Source organism: Microplitis demolitor, chromosome 8 (genome assembly GCF_026212275.2).
Source record: "Microplitis demolitor isolate Queensland-Clemson2020A chromosome 8, iyMicDemo2.1a, whole genome shotgun sequence".
NCBI lineage: Eukaryota > Metazoa > Arthropoda > Insecta > Hymenoptera > Braconidae > Microplitis > Microplitis demolitor.
This window is the reverse complement of record NC_068552.1, coordinates 12641017-12665175: the sequence shown is the minus strand read 5'-3', so window position 1 is coordinate 12665175 and position 24159 is coordinate 12641017. Positions and strand designations below refer to the sequence as shown.

General features: G+C 26.7%; 2 protein-coding genes across 5 annotated transcripts in view; both read left to right on the top strand.

Annotated features, from left to right (window-relative positions):
* Nucleotides 1-5951, top strand: part of LOC103573956 (mannosyl-oligosaccharide 1,2-alpha-mannosidase IA) — a 276712-nt gene extending 270761 nt beyond the window's left edge. The window contains exons 6-9 of one of the 3 annotated variants that reach the window (XM_053741012.1): nucleotides 397-621; nucleotides 1938-2143; nucleotides 2243-2437; nucleotides 3007-5951. In XM_053741012.1, the coding sequence (XP_053596987.1) occupies nucleotides 397-621; nucleotides 1938-2143; nucleotides 2243-2437; nucleotides 3007-3132 (752 nt within the window). In that variant the 3' untranslated portion in view covers nucleotides 3133-5951. The remainder of the gene's footprint in view (nucleotides 1-396; nucleotides 622-1937; nucleotides 2144-2242; nucleotides 2438-3006) is intronic. The other 2 variants (XM_053741016.1, XM_053741013.1) reach the window with 2 other exon arrangements.
* Nucleotides 5952-7404: 1453 nt separating this feature from the next.
* LOC103573955 (xaa-Pro aminopeptidase ApepP) overlaps nucleotides 7405-24159 on the top strand; it is a 41159-nt gene continuing 24404 nt past the window's right edge. Inside the window, exon 1 of one of the 2 annotated variants that reach the window (XM_053741288.1) lies at nucleotides 7405-7743. In XM_053741288.1, coding sequence (XP_053597263.1) covers nucleotides 7701-7743 — 43 coding nt within the window. In that variant the 5' untranslated portion in view covers nucleotides 7405-7700. Of the gene's footprint in view, nucleotides 7744-11400; nucleotides 11513-24159 lie in introns of those variants that run through there. The other variant, XM_053741289.1, reaches the window with a different exon arrangement.

The window sequence follows — 24159 nt, the reverse complement described above, 5'->3', positions numbered from 1 at the left end:
ATTAAAACGATTGGTCGTCATGGTGGTGGTAGTGGCAGTGGCACAGATGATCAATTACTAATAATTCGAAGGGCCAGAAAATAGCTGGCAATATCTTAAAAAAAACTGGATCTCCGTACGTTATTGTATAAAGATTACATACGATCGACAATCACTGAAATTTATCATCAACACATCCCTCTAGGCCCTATATCGATTATTTTTTCTTAGCTCTCTCTAATGTGTCACATATATCACAATTATCAGGGTGTTATAACATACACACGCACACACACTATTTTATCAATAAAGTATCCTATAAAAATTTCAATTAATCAATTACTTTTATTATTATTACTATTATTATTATTATTATTATTATTTATATAATATAATAAATTACTTTTTTTTCGGCAGATCATATATCTCTTGGGGCTTTGGGTGATAGTTTCTATGAGTACTTATTGAAAGCGTGGATTCAATCCGGTAAAGACGATACTGAAGCACGTGAAATGTATGAAGAAGCTATTAATGCAATAATTGATCACATGATCTTCAAATCACCCGGAGGATTAACTTATGTATCTGATTTAAAATATGATAAAGTTGAACACAAAATGGGTCACCTCGCTTGTTTTGCTGGTAAGTTAATTTATAAAATACTATTATTACTTTTAATGCTACTTCAATACTATTAAAATTAATTTCTAATTAATTTTTAAAACAAAAGTGATTTCAATTAATTAAACTTCCATTAATTTCAAGTTACATCCAGGAAGTTCTAAAATCATTTAATAACTTATAAAATTGATCAAAACATGTACTTGTAAACTTTAAATTAATTTACAGAACCTACCCCCTATCTTACGATGTAAATTAATTTACGACAATCACTAATTAAATATATGAGAACTGTGGATATAACAGATGTTGACTAACTAAAGCTTAAATATAATCTATAACTTTGAAGTTTACAAATATAATTGAGAATTGTTAATTAATAAGTTAATTTAATTATAAAAAATTTGCTAATTTTTTAAGCAATCATCAACTTTACCCAAAAATACATGTAATTTTTTAGTATTTAATATTAACATTGAAAAAATTGAATATTTTTAAATTCACAGTGACTAATATTAATATTTATATTTTTAATAATCAAAATAATTTATTTTACAATCGGTGTTATTGTAATTAATTAGGCATTATGACAAGTCGCTTCAAAACCTCTCTATGTACAGACAACTCTATAGTATTTCTCCACCTAAAACATGTCTATCGTAATCTAAAACTAGCCTTGAATTGATTACTCCAAAACATCTCTATCCAGAAGAACTCTCCTTACGCTCAAGCTTTACTCCGAAACTTCTAATCAATGACAAGACTCTCCAAGATAACACTATTCAGTATTAACAGTTTAAAAATCATCTGTAACTGAAAAACCGCGTGAATTTCCATGTTAACTAACATGTTTTCTCAGTTCACGATGATTTTCTAGTTAAATCAATAGTGAATAGTGTTATTTCAGATAGACTTGTCATTGATTAGAAGTTTCGGAGTAAAGCTTGAGTTTGAGGAGAGTTGTTCTGAATAGAGATGTTGTGGAGTAATCCATTCAAAGATAGTTTTATTTTACGATAGATATGTTTTAGGTGGAGAAATGTTATAGAGTTGTCTGTGTATAGAGAGGTTTTAAAGCGACATGTCATAATGTCATTAATTAAATAATCCACAGTCTTTCTGACCTATTAATAAAGTTGGTAGTTTATCTATTTTATTTTACATATGATGTTTCATCAAAATCTGCTCATATTTATAGTTTTGTTCCATTTCCGTGTAAATATATTTGCTAATGAATATTAAAAGAAAATTCTATCATAAAAAATGATCATCTTCTATCTACTCTCACGCTTATCTTAACAACAGCAAAAATTAAAAGTTATTATTTATTAACATAGGTGGAATGTTTGCACTTGGTGCAAAAGCGATGGAAAATGATGAATCTAAAAATCATATGGCGTATGCTGCCGAACTAACAAGAACTTGCCATGAGTCTTATGACCGTAGTGTTACTAAACTCGGTCCTGAAACATTCCATTTCACCGACAAAACAGAAGCTAAATGTTTGAAGAACGGTGAAAAATACTACATTTTACGACCAGAGGTAATTTATTATTATTATTATTATTTTATTATAAAAATATTTAATAATTTAAATGGATTACAAATAATATATACATTTTATTTATCCGATATACTTTAGACTTTTGAATCTTACTTCATACTGTGGCGATTGACAAAAGATCCTAAATACCGTGAGTGGGGTTGGGAAGCTGTAGAAGCTTTGGAAAAGCATTGTCGTGTACCAGGAGGATTCACAGGAATCAGTAATGTGTATTCAGTGGACTCAGCAAAAGATGACGTTCAGCAAAGTTACTTCTTTGCCGAAACACTCAAGGTAATCCATTTATACAGACTCTAAAGAACCCAACAATTTTTTTTTTTACTTTTCAAAGCGCCCTAGAATCACGTATTAAATCACTATAAAATAATTTATTGATTCTCTGTTTACTTATAAATTATTATTATTATTTTTTTTTTATCATTATTTTTATATTCAAATATAATATCTGTATAGCGGTATCTCGAGTTGAGATCTGTAGATAAAATTTATTATTGAGTACAGGAAAAAATAATTTGAATTTTAAGGGTTCACTATCAGTCGATGACCGTTAAAAAAGCAGTAGTTTTTATGTACGGTAATAAAAAGCTAAAGCCAATGAAAAGTATATCCCAGTAGATCGTACTAACCATCATCATTAACTATCATAGCTCTCATAATGGAATCAAATATACATACTTCAATAAAAGCCGCTTAGCTAATGGAGTTAAATTATTCCTGTATTGAAATCAATCAATTGGTTTTTTTTTTTCAATTCACGATTACAAAATCCATTGACAAAGAAATTAAATTAAATAATATAATATTATATATATTTAATTGATATATTTATTTTTTAATTTCAGTATCTCTATCTACTCTTCAGTGATGACAGTCTTATAAGCCTGGATGATTGGGTATTTAATTCAGAGGCTCACATGCTTCCAATTAAAGGAAATCCTCTCTACCGTCAAGCACCTACGACGCTATAAGCCGTGTAATCGAACAAATCTAGACAATCCGGTAGTGGTCTCGTTATTTCCTCTGACTAGTTTATAAATAGTCGACAGACAAGATCTTCCCGGAAAATTACATATTATGTATTTAATTATGGGCTTTATGACAATGTTAATAATTCACACTCTCGATAAATAGATTAAGGTACTCCAATAAATATTAATAATAATAATTATTTTATAAGATTTTATATTCTAATTATTTATAAATTACGCGATCAATTTTTTTTTCTAATGCAATATTTATCGTCGATCAAATTTTAAAATTAAATACTTACATTAAGTTTTTAAAGTGAATAAAAATAAATATATAATATACATTTATTGGATTACCTTAATCTAATGTAATTAATAAGACGAGTATACAAAAAAAAACGTAAACAAATAATCAATTAATATAAAATATAATATAAGAGGAAAAAAAGTAAATTCAAATAAAAATGTCGACAATTATTGTAAATATTGAAATTATAAAATTATGAGGATAGAGATATGTCTATGCTTTGCGCATAACTAGAACGATTGATAACCGCTTACATAACTTTTACCTTAAATTTAAAAAAGTAATAAGGTAAATATATGTGGCCTAAGTTAAATAGCGGCATGCAGCAACGAATGAATTAATAAATCGTCCTAGACTGACACCAGAGCCATCGAGACTGATTTCATGATAAGGCCTGGATTTATTAATTAATGCTACTTGACACTATAACTTTTATCCAAAAAAATATATCAACAAATTATTACGCTGTATATGTTTTATGCTTTTATTCAATCATGACGTGGTTTAATATTTTTTAAATATTTTCTTTAAATAATTTTTATCTTCAATAATAATTAACTCTAATAGCAAATTAATTTGTATTTAAACAGACACGTCGATAGATTTTATTAGTAAATATAATTTATGATTTTAAAAAATAAAACAGAGTAGATTTAATTAGTACTTGATATTTGATGATAAAGCTCAATATGTGTTATAAAAAAAAAAAAGAAAGAAAACTTGAACCAGTTAAAACTATTACCGACATCTTTGAATCATTACTCACCTCATACTTAATGATAATTTTTAACTAGAAAAATTTTCTCACGCAAGTGTTCCTTCGCGTATCAAAAGCTAAGTCTAAGGACAATGCTCGTGATTTTCGAAGCAAAAAATATTATTATAAAGAATAAACTGTGTATGTACATAGATAACTTCTCATTTTTTTTCTTTGTTTATCCTCGATAACTATTGTTAACTCTAATATAATTTGAATGCAAATGAAGAAATTTAAAAACAATTATCGTTTCATGTGGGAAACAAAATACACTTATGCGATAATGCACAGATAGCCTTTACAGTTGTACATTCGAAAATAATCATTAAAAACAAGTAACTAATAACGAAAAAACTAAAAAATAACAATAACAATAAACATTCGATATACACAATCCCGACTATCGTATCATGAGTGCGTTTATGTATTATAATAAACTATAATTACTGAATGATAACAGTCTTCAATAAGATGTGCATAATTTTAAAAAGTCTATAAATTAACTGTTATTAATTAATTAACAAAAAAAAAGTAAATTAATAATTATTGATTTGAATGGAAAAATTTAATGAAATGTGTATTTAAAAAATAATAATAACAGATATGTATATAAAAGTTGAATGAAAGTCATATCTTAGAAGTGTGTGCAGTAGTATGATAATTATATCAAAATAATTATAATCATTATATAGTTGCAACGAATTTGAGTATTTGTAAAAAATTGTCACAAATAATTTAGTTTTTGCACGATGACAAATGATTTATATGAATATATTTATTAATTTTTTTAATCAATCAAATTATCGATAAAAAAATCAATTATTAAATTTATATTTTAATTAATTACGGTAACTTTATCCAAGCATTTGATGGCCAGATTTTACTTAATACACTTTTAATAATCTATTGATAATTCTATATCGTCTTGTGCTTTTTAAAAAAAAATTTATAAACTTTTATTTATTTATATTTTTAATTCATTAACTAACAATAATAAAAAAAATTAGACGACCTCTAATAACTTAAATATATAAATAATTTTAAAATAATCTTCCGTAAACAGTTGTTCATTATGATTAAGAGTAATTAGATTGTAAAAAAAATAACAATAACATTCAAATACTCAATGACCATAAACCATAACAAACTTTTGTAAAAAAGAAAATGAATAATAAAATAAAATATTTGAATGCATTTTATTTACTGAAATTTAAATATTTATAAATAATCAATAGAATAATGTGTGAATGATATTTGTTATAAAAACGATAAATAACGACGAGCGTTTGCAATAGATGTTAATTAATAAAAAAATAAATAAATACTAGTAAATATTTTACTTTTGTGAATAGATATTTAATAATTTATTATAAATTAGAGCAACTTAATTTAAACGATTTTATAAAGTGTCGTATTATTTGGGATTTTATTGTAATGTTACAATTTATACAATGCATTTACAAATTAACCCAGATAAAACCGGTTATAAAATCGTTATTAATCCTCCTAATCATTGCGATTTATAAATTTATTATTATACAGTATGCGTGAGAGATATAAATATAATTATAAATAATAAATATAAATATATAAATATAAGTATAATAAAAATAAATATAAATATATCCGATGTTGGAATTAACAAAATGTGACAGTGGACTTTTAATAATAAAAAACGAAGGATACAAATTATTTAATTCGTGTGTATATATATCTATATTATATATATATATATATATATATATATATATGAATATATACATACAAAGTAGGGATTATGGGGTTAGATAATTTTGTGTGATTATTACTTTAACATAACCCGTTGAATAAATATTGATAATATATAATATTTATTTCATTTAATTATTATTAATGTACTGATTATAATTTTCATTGAACTTTATAATTAAATAAAGAAAAAATAAAAAAAATAAATAAAACTCCAGTTGTAATTGTGTTAATGTATATATGTATGAATGTACAAATGATAATATTCTGCTGACTTTAAAAGATGGATCGATAACTATCATTAAGGTAAAAGGGATCACGAGAATACTGAGCGTACCATCTCTACTCTACATTTAAACCAACTGCACATTTCGTAATGACCCGACTATTAAACTACTACACCAGCAGCTTTTAGAGTTGCTACACAGTACTAGGGTGAGGCATATACTACGGCTTCGATATCGGAAATGGATCAACTCCATTTACCGTATACCAAGATCCACTGGGTGTGGTTTAAGGTCGTACGATCACCTCAACGTCATCTTAGTCAAGTCGATAAGTCACAATGGATATTCTTATAAAATATCCCCTTGGGTTTCTATTTACTTCTTTTCTTTTCCCTACTATGTATTTTGTAAGAGAAAAAAAAGCTATACTACGATTTTACCGTATGCTATCTCCAAAACTTTTTTACGCTTTTAACGAAAAAGCAATTTTTTGTCTATATAATATCAACCTACCGACTGAATCTAAGAGTGATTGTGATGAAATATGAAGGGAGAAATATATATAAAAATAAACTTACTCAAGAATTATCTGGGTATCGTTAGACTCAGAGTATCTGAGTCTGTCAACTATCATTATGACAGGAAGTCAATAAATAAACGATACTTTTATTTATAAGATTAGAAAATAAAAATAGATTAGAGATGTTACTTTTTTAAATATTAATTTAACATTTTAAATTTGTAAGACTAAATTTTAAAATTAGTTGAAATTGATTTTTAAAATAAATTAAAAATTTACACAATTGACAAAAAACTTACAAGAAATATATATATATAAACCCTAAGACAAAAGATGAATAAAAAATTAACATTAAGAAACCTGAATCCGTGACCTGAATGATAATATCACGCATCAAAGAGTGTTGAAGTTTAAATTTTTATTTTTTTTAAAAGGAAGTACCATCAAAGAATATCTAATCGAGATTTAAAAATTTCTTCCATTATTATTATAATTATTATCTGCTATAAACTCAATAGACTAAAGTCAAGTATACGCTCATGAGTGTTAAAAAAAAAAAAAAAATAATAAAAATACAAGACTGGACTAGATCATGATGAGTATGATCCCTACCTCTTCGTCTGTTACCCGCGCAACTGCTACCACCACTTCTCATCTCAAATTTTCTCTTAGCCACAGCAGTCACCCTGAAGCGGGTAACCACGGAATCGCCAGTGATAGAGAAACTTTGTGCGGGGGTCTAAAAATACACCTGGGTCTCCTCTTTATTCTGTCTTTGTCTCATAACATCTACGGCGTGTTCCCGGTGACCACACATTTATCGGAAACAACTTCTTCTCGTGACTAAGACACTACCGCAAAGCTATTTGGCTTACCACGAATGACCTTTTACCCAAACATACTCATCTGTCACCAGATTACTTATAATCCTAATTTTATATCACTATTTTAACATCCTTATTTATAAATATTATTATATTTTGGTGCGCGTGTGTATCCTATATTATATTAAGTAATAAAAATAAAAACATGGGGTCATCGTACTGGATTATTTTACTTACTTGCCTACCCGGTAAGTAGCAAAAAAAAACCGTAAATAAATATCCTAGTGTCATAAATTATTTTTCAATGTTTTTTTATATTTTTAAAATAAATAAAGAAACAAGTAGATATAAGAAATATTAAAAGAAACTAGAAAATTACGTATGCAATTAAGTAACACGTGTTAAAAAAATTGTTGACTAACAGGAAAAAATAAATAAAGTCTATTATGTTAAGATAGTGATGTGTTGATAAAGTGATAAACAAAATGATAATAATATATTAATGTTAAGTAAAGGGGAAAAAGCTAACTTGACGTATCGTTGGTTTCCCGTTTGTTATTACTGCGTGTTAACCCCCGTGACAAAGTATCTGTATGAAGATTGACCATGGTAGATGGTTATTACCGAGTTAAGTTCAATGTCACACATCCTCTCTCAACTCTTAACTCTTGTTTCGTCTCTTGTTCCGTCAACGCGCATGCTATGCTCTACTATATCACGAACATGTATATATGAGTTTGAGATTGAGTATGTCATTTACAAACTGTCTGATGATCAATCATCATTGTCGTTCAATTGTATCAAAACTGTTGCTATAGCTGTAGATTTAGTGTAATTGTTGATATAATAATAATAGTTACGATACCAAGTGTCGCTACACGGATGATGATAGCTCAATTAAACGTTAATTGTGATTTATTATGCTCCATAAATCACGATGAGAAATTATAATTATTGATTTTATGGATTTATGTATACTTTCTTGCTATTAAATTATACTTTTGTTTAATGGATTATTTGTGTCTTTTAGGATGCGGTAAAATTTAAAAAAAATTTGAAAAGTCGTGATTCATAAATGCGGAGGATGAAGATGAGACGGTATTCTAATACTGGTAATGAAACAGTAGGTCAGGTTGCGACATTTAACGGTAGATTATTTTAAATATATATTTAAATAAAAAAGTTTTTTTCTCTTAAATCAATATTTTAATGCTGGCAAAAGAGGTCGGGTCGTGGGACTAAAAAATGTAATAAAACCGAAGGAAAGAGACCGTGGAAATTAATTATTTATTTTAATTTTTTACAGAGGACTCATTAAGTATTTTTAAAAATTGTTTATAGCGGAAGTTATTTGGCAGTTAAACTGAGTTAAGCGTTAAATTGATTCAAGGGTGTGACAAATCCTTGATCTTTTGTTATTATGACATAAATCATATCAGTTATTTTAAATGTTATAAATAAATAACCAGCGTGTAATAATAATGAAGACAAAAAATAATTCACTTACCGGTTGAAGGCTGCATCTGCGAACATTTTATTCTTCTTAACTTCGCCCTCGATTGATTTATAAGCGAACCCTGTGATCCAAAACTTTTTAGAAGTTATATAAAACTTCACTACTATTTTATTTTACACTCACAGTACTGACAACACGAAATTAAACTACCACTTAATTAAACTCACTTAACTTCTTTTTTCATCGAAACTTTTTCACAAATAAATCTCAAACCGTCAAAATATATTTCCGCTATTTAAATTTTAAATATATCTCGTAACACATCAATGAACGAATAAATAATTTTATTTTAAATACTTCCCGCATGAAAAAATCTTATATCCTAAAATAATACTGAATAATATAACACATTTTATATTCCAATATAATTATTTATATAAGAAGTCATTTATATTAAAATAACTATTTTTTTGCCGTTTTAATTATATAATTATATATTTTCAAAATATACAAACATGATATATAATATTATATGTTGGCATATATTCAAGCTATATGAACTCTATACATTGAAAATTATATTATAAATACATAAGAAATTTTATAATGTTAATATATAAGCTAATATATATTATCGACTTATTAAATTTCAAGTCTAAAAGGTTTATTCCAAGCCTATATCAAGTTGTAAACCTAAAAAAGCTTAATTCAGTTTTTTCAAGTCAGAATTGTAGATTGACATTCCCTGATTGAAACGCACGCTTACATGTAAACATCTATATGGTCAGATCTACTTAATATATTCAGAGATATCCGTTCTTTCTTTATTAATCTGTACCTTTATTTTCTTTCCTGAGTTAAACTGATAAATTGAATGTTCATTTGCCGATTAAAAAAATATTTATATTATATATTTTTAAGCTTATTATCCAATATATAATGCGATATGTTGGAAAAATATAATGAAAATTATTTTTTTTTATAGCAATTAATATACTTCAAAATATATGTCTTATATATGTCTCGATGATATTATATTGGAATTTATAACCGGCAAATTATATTTTGAAAATATACAATGCTCTATGATAAAATATATATGTTTTCTTTTATAGTTTATGTTATAAGAAAAAATATACTTTCAAGTTATATGAAAATTATACTCAAACATACATAAATTTTTGCCGTTTTATATAATTATATATTTTCGTTTATAAAATAAAAATATACATTTTTTTCATGCGGTTTAGTTATTTATATAATTAACATTTAAAATTTATTACCAATTTTATTACTTTTAAAATCACTGACACTGACGCGTTCGTTGATCCAAATCATCATGGCTGCTATTTTTTAAAACTATCGAACTATATCGATTATTACGGTCACAATCGACTTTTAATATTTAATCGATTAACCGTTATCGAATTGATTAATTAAATTCCAATATTTGAAAATTGCACGTTATTTTTTTTTTAAATATAAAATTATTTAAGTAATTAAATGTTTTATTCAAATAATATGAGTGTGAATGTAGCAGACATAAGACAATTTATAAATTTGAAAATCACAAATAAATTAATTAAAATAATGAAATTTTTAAAAAATGCGCGCAATTTAATTTTTACTTTACTCACATTTTATTCATCTATTCTAAAATTTAAAAAATTGTCAATTGTTAGCTATATTCACACTCATTTAAGTGATACTGAAGGTAGCTGACGATTGATAATTTTTGAATTTTTTAAACAATCATAAATTATAAAAAAAAAAATATTTAAAAAATTGCACCTATAGCTTTTTTAATTTTCTACATGCGCGTATTTTTAGTTTTCTTTTTTGTAATTAATTACTTGAAAAAAAAATCTGAAAATTTTTAATTGACTGCTAACTTCAGAATCATTTATTAAAATTTAACAATTTATCAGAAAAAAAAAGCTTTTTTTTTAATAAGCTTTAATTTAACTAAAAAAATTTTAAATATTAAATGAAATTAATTAATTTTATGGCTCAATTAAAAAACAGAATCAACCTAAATCAATAAACTAATCTCTTAATAACCTCGTTATAGTAATTAAATGAAATAAATTAATTTTTAACCTGAATTTACCGCAACTATTTGGAAGTTTTAATTTAAGTTATTAAAAAAATATTTATTTATTTATTCCTGATTTAATAATTCGATAATTAGTATTTAACGCTTCACTGATAAAATACTAAATTTTTTTATTAAAACTAATTAGTCATTACTGATAAATTATTTTATACATTTATCACTTAATTAGCAGCAACGACGACCTGGATATATCGACTAGACTAATTGAACTAACAAAAATGGCATCTATTTTAAAAATAACTCGAAACTTCGATGTCGAGTTTATATCGATTTATCGCACCCTCTATTGATTGTAATTAAACATATGATCAAAAATGTGGCGGCCATATTTTTTACTAAGGAGTCTGAGAATACAGTAAATAGCTCGTCAATTTTCATCAATAATTATCAAATAATCAATCATAAACATATACAAACTTAGGGAGGATTGATCAAAGTACTTTAGGTAATTATTAATTAAATCAAAACATTAAATTTAGTGAGCAACTGTATTGCGATCTGTGATATAAATTAAATTGGCGGGAATTCATTAGAATGTTCTGACTACAATGGTTTTTGGTTATAGTCGATCAGAAAAAAAATACTTGTTTAAGTATATAAATAAATATTTATGAAGTTTAAATAACTTTTATATACCACTACTAGACTGCGAGATTTATAATAAATAAATTGTTGGCTTTATGGTGAAGAAAGAAATCAGTCCATTTAGTTTTCAGAGTTGGTGAGTGAGATTTTTTCTTTTCGATTTTTAATTAAACAAATTCAGTGTTTGTAGAAACAATTATTTTAAAAATGCACATAAAAAATATGAGCGTGAATGTAACTGACAGGTGAACATTGTTTAAATTTTTGAATAAATAAATAAAATTTAAGTAGAATAAAAATTGAAAATGCGTATTTAGGTTAATGAAAAATCCGTACGTGAATTTTTTTAAAATTTCATTATTAAAATTAATTAATTTATTTATTTAAAATTTATTAATTGTCTGATATCTGCTACATTTACACTCATATAAAAAACTTTTAAAAATATTTGTGTGCATATTTTTAAATAATATCCAAAGTATCTACCCAGCTCTCAGTCGCCATAGAAAGTAGTCTATCAATTAGTTTTACAGATTTACATGCTACAAAGAAATTAAAAATTTTTTTGTATAAATCCTGGAACAATTAAACTTCTAATTATGCTTAGAAGTCTTAAAAAACTATTTTGTATTGAAAAGTTAAAAAATTAGTATTAAGTTATTAGTAGCAAAGTATTAGTATAGTCAGGCTCCTGATTTTTTTATTAACAATAATAATTAAGTCGCATAACGATAACCGATTCAACAACACATCAATTTAACTAGCAAGAAAATTAATAATTATCTGTTTTAAAATCAGTTTATCCATGAAATATATAAAGCATCAGCTAGGTACTGGTAGACACCAAGCTATCGGATACTTTATCTTAATTTTATTTATAAAAAACAAAATAATTGATAGATGTCTATTGTTTACAGTGATATCTATAGTTATTACTATTTTCAATGAATAATTAATTTAGAATGTTTAGAATTACCTCAAATCAATCGTTCAATATAAAATATTGGTAAGAATAATTATGACGCTGCCAAAAATTAGAATAAATTTAAATAATCCCGTATATTTCATTTTAGAATAGATGTACCAATTATTACTGGCATTAATTTCACTATTTTGTTTACACTAAGATCAATGAGATTTAATTTTTAAGTACATAAATCAATGTATTATTATTTTATGCAAATTTATCTTTGCATGCTTATTTATTCACGACATTTGAAACTATTTCTCAAATTATCATTTCTGTATAAAATTTTGAAATTAATTTAAAAATATTGATATATAATCAATCATGTACTTGAGATCAAGACATTCTTCGCGCAATAAAAATGAAAAAAAATGATGTAATTTGACTGCTTAAAGGTTACTTAAGGGGTAATTGGGGGTGGTTGCAATTTTCGGCTGGCATACTAGTACATATACAAAACGTTTCAGCAATCTAAATTCCGTATTTTTTACTTTTTATTTTCATTCCACGAAAAACATTCTGGTCTTCAAGTATATAATTAATAAAAAATATAACCTTTCAATTTCACTAAAATATTCATAAAAAAATAATAGTTAAATTTTATATTATAAACAATAATAAATATAAACGGTTATTTGAATAATTAATTAGTTAAATTATTGCTTGAATTATAATCAATTCAAAGAGTAATTATTGACACTCTCTCCTATGAAGATTGACATTATACCAACATAGAATTAGATACGATTTCCATTTTGATGAGTTGATAAAGTACCACCAATGATTAATCGATCGAGATTTAACTGGAACAACTTAGATTTATGTTGATTACACGAGCGACAAATATATTTCCATATTCATAAGCATGTTAATTGTATGCCTGCAGTCTTCGTTATGATGCGAATAATGTAGCTACGCATGATTAACGATTCGTCAACATGATTGTTTGCATCTATGTTAATAATATGTTAACATATTTAACGACGTATCAGAAATCCCAATTTTTTTTTTTCTTTTTTTTTTTTTTGTTATATAATTTTAATTAAAACTTGGTGGCAATATAATTTTATCAGTTGAATGCTTATCGTGTGCATTCTATATTAAAATATATTTAATATTCCTGCACGCTCTGATGACAGTAATTTTAATTAAAATAACTAATTAATATAGACTTCTAACAATGAAAGTAATTCAATACTGAGATTTAATTTACAATTATGCAATAGTTTTTATCAGTAATTATAATCGAGTTTAATTTATCCATCCGAATATAATTATATTTATTAATGCCACTCACTTATATTGAAATAATTCATTTAAATTCACGGCTTCATCAAAGTTAATTTATGACATAAATTAAAATTTTCAATAAAAATATTTCTTAATAACAAATATACATAATTAATTAAATACAAAATTTTTCTAGAAACAATAGAAAAAAATTATAATGACTATTGATAAAAAAAAAAAATATTTAAGCCGTATTCGTTAATTAATTAATTTTAAGCCGTATTTGCAAAAATTACTTAATGAGAAATTTTATTTATTCACTTTTGAATCAACATCTTCTCTGGTACTTTCTTATTAAATAAGTTAAAAAAACTTTACTAAGTACATAAATATTAAAACTATCTGGTAACTATGAGATACTTATTACAAAAAGAAACGGAACATTAATACGATTGAGTATATTGAGAATACGATTAAGAATATTTTTATTACTTATGTATAAATATACATATACACTGAAAAAAAATCTTGCTGTATACTCTTATAAGAGCAATACCGTCAGATTATAGTAACTATCTAAAGTTTCCAAAATCGTAGATTGTTACTGTATAGCAATACTTTTATTTGCGTAAAAAGTTTTGATTGCTATATTACGCATAGAATGTTTTGTTAAATAAATTATTTATATAAATGGTTACTACGGCAATGCGTATTGCAATATTATATTAACATTACATATATTGATATATTCACAATCTAGATTGCCATATTGACATCGGAGAGCTAAATAAACAATTTGGATTGCTGTAATATAGCAATCTATAGAAATCGTTAAAACAGCAAAATATCAAGTATGGAGAATATAACCAAATAGTATAGTTAAATTAATGATGCTGTCTAAAAATGAATTAATGAAAATTAGTTAAAATCACTATTTGGCAGTAAATAGTCACTTATTGTCAGTGAAAATTATACCACTATTTGAACTAGTGACATACTTGTCATTAGTAAACAATGAAAAGTCTCTATTTCAAATTTAAGAGGGTACTTTTATTTAAAATTGACGATAATTAATGCTGTAATCTAGCATTGCCAATTTAACGATACATTTTGTGATGAGAACTATCCACCATAACCAACACTTCTGATGGTTACGATAACCAAATTTTTTTTCAGTGTATATTACATATCCCTGAAGAAGTATTTATTTATTGATAAGAGAAGAAAGTAATAATAATTTTTTTACGACATCCACCCACTAGCTAACTATAGACCTAGCGATCGTCGCCTGAGAAGACTAGGTTAAACTATTAATATCATTTCCAAGCATGCTGACTGTCCGAGTTATTTTCTACGGAAATATACATATGAATAAGAATAAAAGTGAAACTATTTAGTTTTACTTAGCTTTAAATAAACAATCTTTATTTTGTTGATAACAAAATATGTTGTGAGTTCGAAATTATATAATTTTTTGGTTATTGATCAATTTTTCCATATTCACAGTGCGTGTATAGTATCAAGTTATAACTATTCTTTAATTTTTCAATTTTTGTACTTAGGTTATTCATGTGCTTGGGTGTTTTTAGTCTCAAAATTTATTAGCATCAATTTGGCTTGATTTGTGACAGTTTTCAGTTTATAAGCTTATATTTTCTATTTTCTTTATCCCAAAAAAACTTGTTCATAATTTACGTATTAATATGCATTTTTTTGTAAAATTTCATTACACCTTATTCAAATTTATATTTTGCCTATTAATCTTTTTTATATTTAAACATTTCAGATTGTTAAAAAATTCTCAATTAATAAAGAGTTTGATTCGACACCATAATTTCCAATAAGCTCGAAATATTTCCACATCTACTATTTTTTTTATAAATTATTGACTCAATAAAGTCACGCTTTTAATTCTTTACACTGTGAAAATTCGGAGTGATTACGGATTTTGTTTAAATCCGAATTATTTTGTCACTCGGAGTTCCGGAGTTTAAAAAAAATCTCTCCGCATACAGAGTAAATAAAGGTTCATCTTTTTAGCGGAGTAATTTTGGAGTGATCTGAATTTTCTTTCAATCCGCATTCACTTCGACTCGGAGTTCTAATATTAAAATAAACTCACCTTCTGAGTGAATTGAATTCTGCGAAGATTAAATGAGTGAACAGTCATCCACTCCGCATTCACTCTAGATTTAATTTACGTTCACTTCGCAATTTTTTTATAGTGAGTAGAAATTGATCGTTTGTATTAGAGAAGTTTTAAATTATTTTTTGTTGCTTATTTTCTATGTTATTCGAACTTCCTTTGCACATCATGTCTATAAAATTGATAAAGTTTCATAATATTTTTATATGATTTAAATTGACGACGTACTAATGCTCGTAGAAACTAATATTTTAGTTATTTTCACTTACTGCAGATGGTAGGTTGTAAACTTTTATTATCTGCAGCTGTGACAAATTTTCATCGCTGCAATTAAACATAGACCTTGTTCAACTTTCCTGCATCTTCCTATTCAAGATTACCCGACCATTCTTTCTTTTATTCACTACTTCTACAATTTAGTACTTTCCCTTGGGTTCTTAAAATATGAGAAAGTTTGCTACTCTAAAAAAACGAAAAGGAAAAAAAGGCAGAGAAAGTATTCATCTAACGAAATTATACGTTTTTCAAAACGAAATATAGAAATAATTACAATAAATAATGACATAAAAGAATAATAAATTTTTATAAACATAAAGATATTGTTATTAGACGTTGCTGTAAAAAAAAAAAAAAGTTCTATATCGTTGTGGTGATTCACGAGCGAATTTACGATACACTAGGCTATCCACAGTAGCAATTGTTCTAGTTAATATCACAAGGGAGTCACTTCTCGTGATATTGGTAAAATAAGTGAAGTGATACAGTCTCGTAAAAGAAAAGATAGTAAAGATACATATACATGTATTTTTACATTACTAAAATAGTCATAAGATAACTCAAGAAAAGAATTTCAGAAGTTAATTCCAATTTCAAATAAAACGTGAAATGAATTTTAGTGGAGAATAGCTACGTGATAGGAATACTTTTTTATGTTAATGACTATAGTAAATTATCGGAAAAGAGAGCGCACGAGGTAACAGGCATTCATAGAATGATAGAAGTTGAAACTTAGTCTTTTCCCACCCACAGATTGAATTTGTATATTTACTTTTGACGACCAAGATACTTCTAAATTATTTGTTCAAATATATATGTGAAACTTAATTTTATTCATTTATAGTCAGTTCAAATTTTCGATTGTTTTTACAACGCTATGTGGTTAAGGTTTAAGGGTTTGGAATAATGAAATTAATGGTTGATCATTTAGAAAATGCATTTGGGATTAGCAGTTTTTAGGATGTGTAAGGTCTGACGAAAGCCAATGGCTAACAAGTTTAAGTCTGGACGAGTCGCAGGTTTGTTAACAATTCATAATTTTGGTCTCAAACCATTTGTGGGCATGAGGTTATAACTGCATTGGCAATCTGTCGCAGTATAGAAATGGATTAGTAGTTTCTATGCATCTTTTCAGTATAGAGAAGCCCTTGAACTAATATATATGAGATCATAGGGATAACATGCCTTTCGGATACATTATATGCTGCGATAAACGTGGGACATAAAATCACAAATAAAGCCTCGACCTGATATTGGAAATATATTAGTAAAGGTAAAAGGGAGGGCCGAAAGCTTAAATTTATCTATCGTAAACCACCAAAGTAGCATATTTATATTTTTATGGTATAGATAGTCATAAAAAACATGTTTTGTAATATCTTATTTATTATCAAAATGTTTTTTATGTCAAACCACATACGAAATAAACAAACATAAGCTTTTAATCAAAAAACAGTAAATATTTAAATTAAGCCTAATTTATCAAATTCGAAGTCGTAAAATTGTGTAAGTTTAATTGAAATAATAGATTTTTAGTTTCTTCATTTAAAAATTTCAGGTATTGTAAAAAAAATAATTACATGTGTCTTGAAAATATAAAAACTATCTGTATTTGACAAATATCTAGCAAATTGCGAGTACATGCGTAATAATGATCTAAGCATTATTAAGTAGTATAGCTTATTATTCATACAACTTAGATTCCAATGCTGCTGAAGCACAAAGATTAATTAAATTAATTGAAATGATTCAGCAACAAAAAGTTTTAATCTTAAAAAAATGTTACAAAGTTTTTTATTCATACTAATCAATATACTATAAAACGTCTATCCTTTTTTTAAAATATATATATATATCTTATTTATATGCCATCATAACTAGTAGATAAAAACAACGACATAAAGCAAAAGTAATCAAGTGGGTGCAGCTCTACTAGAGATCAAGAAAGAGCATTTGAATTCAGGCGGGCTGATTTTTTTTTTTTATACGCTATAAGCTCATAAATGCAGAATGTTATACTTTTCATAAACATGATAGTGTGCTATTGAGCAGAACCGTTCAAGTATGTAGTACAGATAATATATACCTTAACCCAAAAAAGTAATAAATATATAAATACAGTGGTCCAGAATATTCGACAATAGAATAAAAGTTATTCCAAGGTTCAAAATCAAGTTGATAAGGTCACAATAAAATCAAGACTAGTAATAACGTACATGTCGAAAGCTTAACTGAACAGCTGAAATATATATTTAATAATAACAAACACCTGCCACCACAGACGTTTATACACTATGATGAAAATTAATATAAGGCTGTAAAAACGAGCCAATATTATTTCACACAGCTAGAAACTCTGACAACAAAACACTAACTAGTAGTTACGTTAAAGCTATAAAAGTTTTATCGAGATACGACACTTCAATACTATATACCGTAACAAGACTTCTTTGAGTTTCATCGTCTTTGTAAAATACTATAGAGAGTAACCCTGATAACAAGCTTCGACCTATTATACAGTATAAAAAGATTTGTCAATGTGTAAAAAAATGTGAATGTTAAAGAGTCAAGTGTTGAATTCTTAACACTTTCGAGTGTTAATTCAGCACACCGTTTTTATCTTGCTTGACCCAGCTTTAATCGATTGATTTTATAACACATAAAAATGTTATTTTATTCGAAAGTAACACTTTTTAAATGTTACTTTCAAATAAACACACAATATATGTTAAAAAATACTCTCGACCATCACAAAAGAATTCTTGGAAAATTTTTACTTTTAACATAATATACGTGCGTAAGTTTTTCTACACTCATATCGTACCCAACTAGAAATTTCAGTTCGTTTTTTATTAGCTCCGGATTAGGCATGCCGAATTTTGAGTTCGCGCCAAATGAGGCAACCTTATAAGGCTCGCATCACAAAAATAACGCATTTTTGAACCTCTGCACAATTAGGAAAGCCGAATTCAGCACAAATTTATCAAAGATGATTATACATAGAAATCGGCAATATATGGTCATCTATGACTATAATAATTTTTTTTATTGTTTAAAATTATTGTTGCAGATCAGCTTATCATCAGATGTTCTAATTTAATGTTCATTTTTAATTGAATTAGAAATTTTTAATTCAAGAAAAAACGCGAAACTTTTTATAACGACCGCTGTTGTTAGATTCAAACCCGGGAACTTACGCCCGAAAGACCGACGCTTTAACTACTATACGCTACTCTACCGATTGTGGCTCCTAAATTTAGTTATGCTATCAGGAGACACGGTAGTATCTCGCGCCAAGTACACGTTCAAATCAAACACATGTATATGTGTGAAGTGTCATGGCGCGAGCCTACCGTGTCTCTATACCGTAGACAGACCGGTATTTAGCTCCAATTAAAATATTATTCGGCACCAGCCAGGAATTTCAAAGATATACCTAATGTAGGTAGTGACGAAAACTTTCTTAATAATAGCCAAATTTGGCATACCTAACTTTAGCAAGCCTTCAGTCATCCCAATCCAATTTTAGTTAGAAATTTCAAAGATTTACTGAACTTTTACGCCCTGCCAAAAACTCCCAATGACAAACAAGTTTCGAAAAGTTTTGGTATATAGAATTTCGGTTTTCCTCATAAGGACGTAACAAGTTTCAAATTAGGCTTACGGAAAGCCTCATTCGTCTCGAATTGGTATTTTGGCATGCCGCACTGGAATTCTAATCGGGCGCTGATTTGGAATATCGAACTTCGGCAAGTCTTTGGTAACCACCATAAGGCAGCATTATCAATTTCTGAAAATACGCCGAAGTTAACTTAGCCATTCACTTTCCTACTAACTACCTGATTTGGCATACCAGACTTCGGCAAGCATTTGGTCATCACTATTAAATATCAGTCCGAAATTCCAAAAGTATACCTTACTAACACCATAAGAATTTTAATCCGTTATTGTACACTACACGGCCGTGTAAAGTTCTCCGGGTCCATTTTTACACTGAAATTTTTCACATTATTTAAATACGATGGTATTATAGTAAGCCAGACCATGTTGGCCATTTAATGGAAATTGCAATAAGCACACGCAAAGGTTACTATATGGCCATAGTAAAATAGACAACGATCATATCATAAATTACTGTCACTATTATAAATTTCACTATGGTCATAGTAATCTTTGCGTGTATTTATTCCAATTTCCGTTAGGTGAGTAACATGGTCCGGCTTTATCACTATGATACCATATAGCATTTCAAATAAACTAATTTCTCCGTGTATAGACGATGTTTTTTTATCAATAGGGTATCAATTTGAATCACAAAATTTATTTTCGAATGACACATACATCGTTTTATAGATTTTATTCTCTTTTCAGTATTGTTTTCGATCAAAAACAGAAATATTTCATTCAACCGATATTAACTTGCGTGGTAGGCGAGAAGTTAGTGAAACGAGTAGCGATCGGATGAATTGAGTATGAAAGGTCCAAGCGCGAATTTCGATTTTCCTCTATATCTCAGTAAATAATGCGAGATATCAAACAAATCACTAAAATACCATTTTGGTGCATTCGACAGCGTGAAACATATTTTTTCAAAATAAATTTCCACATAAAATAAATGATCCAAGAGTGATTATATGATTAAAATAATGGAATAAATATTAAAAATCATTTACGAAATCATAAATTTAACTTTTGTAATTCTCGATTTAAAAAATGTAAAACACAAGTTTAGAAAACCCATGGTCACCATTCTGCACACGAATTCTCTTCTTCGGACATAAATGTATTTGTATGAATTTATTGAGGGTATTTATACAAAGTATAAGAAAATAATACCCTGATAGAAGAGCCAAATGGCCTCTATTCAGAAGAACAGTATTACATTGAATTTAATCTGGGCAATTAGAAATACTTGATCATTGTCTGTTATAAGTAGACCAGTGATCCATTTAGGTGTAGTGGGTATTAACTTCCGATTTAATTATCTATCTATTTCTACCAATTATGAAGTTTCATAATTATTCAAAATCTATTTATTCACATTAAAAATCTATGATTAAACTATAATTATACTACGAGATTTTGTAAATGTTGCCGCTTCAAAATATTAAGAAAAGTAACCTATGATGAAAAAAAAATTTGTTTTTTCTAAAATCGAAAATTAGGCTTGTGAGGGTTTTATTCAAGTTTCCAAAGCTGCCCTCGAAATTACTGTCCGACTATTAGTTGATGAGACGATAATCAAAGACAAAAGAATCCTTTTTCATTTGAAGGCTGACATCTCAGCAGCGAATTGTCGTACAAAGAATAAAAAAAAATCAAATTGTAGCTGAATAAATTTTCTAAACGAGCCATGAATTGGTTTCTTTGAAAAAAATTTCCCAACCCCGTGATCCGAAAAACAATACCGAAAAATTTAGAAAATCGTTGTCTCGAGCTATTTCTTATGATTTCGCAAAACCCGTGGCTCAAAAAATGATTTTGCTGAGATATCTTTGAACTAGAGATTCTAAGCTTTTATTTACCTTTTATATTGTTTCGATACGACCATTTTTTACGAAAATACAGCCTTCCAAAAATCACTAAAAAATTTATAAAATTTTCCTGTTCCTTTAATTTTTTGGATAAGTGTATATTCAATGACTCATTAAATCGATAAGTGATTGTGATGGTTTTCAATCATACACTATTTATAAATAATTTACAAACAATAAAAGAATAATAAATCCAGGTCACTGAGCACACCTTTCCAATCGATAAAAGATGTTTCATCGGAATTAAAAAATAAAAAATTGAAAGAAAATTTATACCTTCGTACTTCACTGTAAATCACCTTATTCAAACCTGCACAAGAACTTTAAAAATATCACGATAAATGACTTCACAGACATACTAGCAACAAATGACCTTCTCTAACTGCATTCAAAAAGACATCTTGTGTGAAATGAAAAAAAAAAAAAGAAAATGGCATTATCAATTTATGGAATTAACAACTTCTCAGTTAAAATTCTTGTAAATGATTAATTAGCATAAAGTCAAAATAAATGTACATATATATGTTAATACAAATGAAATATTATGGTAAAATTTTTTAGTTTATGATCATAAGGACCATGAAAGACTGCTTATTTAATTTCAATTGAAATAATCCAGAGCTTATTATAAGTCTACTTATATAATACTACTACTTTAACATGGAAAATGCGAGTTTTAGCAAAGTTCTCTTATTAATTTTGCTTTACACACAGTAAAAAACGAATCGTCAAAGTGTAAAAAAAAGCGTATGTTAAAATTCTGAGTGTTGAATTTTCAACACTTTTGTGTATCAATTTAACATACAATATTTATCTTGTTTCAACTGCCACAATCGATTGACTTTTTAACACAAAAAAATGTTATTTTATACGAAAGTAACACTTTTTATATATTACTGTGAAATCAATACACAAAATATGTTAAAAATAATTTCGACCGAAATAAAAGAATTTTTGAATAATTTCAAGTAAAAAGTTAAAACTATTGCCTCGGTTGTTTTTTTAGGGGGGGAAGTACGACGTGCTACCCATCGTGTAACTACACTCTTGTAATGATCGGCTGGCATTTTTTATTATTCATTTCATTTTATAATTTTATTGGATTAATTTTAAGAACATTTTAAGAAAATAATAATAAATGATTGTATATATCACATTTGTTACAATATATACATATATATTGAACAATACATGATATTATTATTTTTATTATTATTATTATTATTATTATTATTATTATTATTATTCTATTATTTTTACTGATATTATTGTTATTTTTAATATTTCACTGCTGAAGAATCAATTATCTACAGTTGTTTCATTGATTTTAACTTTACATTAAATAATGTAAAAAATATTTTTGCGAAGTGTCCAAGTATCACAAAAGCGTATGTTAAATTCAACACTCTTCAAGTGTTGCAAATAACATATGAGGGTGTTAAAACTGAAGGTTACGTTTTCGAGAATTTTGACACTCATGACGTGTTACTTTTAACATACACGAATGTAACTTTTTTAAAACAAACGGCGTACGTTGAAATAACATATAAATAAGTGTCAATCGATCGTTCTACACACGAAAGTGTCAATTTTGACGAATCTTTTTTTACTGTGCAATTCCATAACGAGAAGATTTATTTAAAACATCATACAGTCATAGTTTTACAAGTTACATAAAAAAAACTGTCGTATTCAGTTTAATGATTTTAAAAACTTTAGCTTGTTCAAGTTTTCGGAGAATGAAAGAAAAAAAAATTGTTTTTCACCCTGATGTGATCTTAAAAAGTGAGTGATAGTATTTTAGTAAATATTTGTTATGACATCATTGACCGGAGCATCACACATTAATAAATATATATATATATATATATATATATATATATATATATATATATATATATATATATATATATATATATATATATATATATATATATATATATGTATATATATATAACTTTTTATACATAAATTTATTATTTCCTAAAAAAACTCATATCACTTTGATTATTTTTATTAGCAATTCAAATTTTCACTTAAAATAGAAATATAAAAATATTCTTATGCTTATTCTCAACTGAAAAATGAAAAAATTTATGATCACTAAAAAATATTTCTATTTCAACTACCTAAGTAATGTAAAAGGTACTAAGATCGGTATCCTCAGCACCTTGCATTTTATATTTTTATTTTTTTAACTTTTATGCGCTACTACATTTTATGACAATTGCTTTTATGACTGAGTACTCGGTAAAAATTCACTTTGGAACGTTTACCATGAACCCTTTTACGCTCGTCAGCCACTAGAAAATTATGTAAGTAGAAATGTGTCGTTTGCGTCAAGCACAAAATAC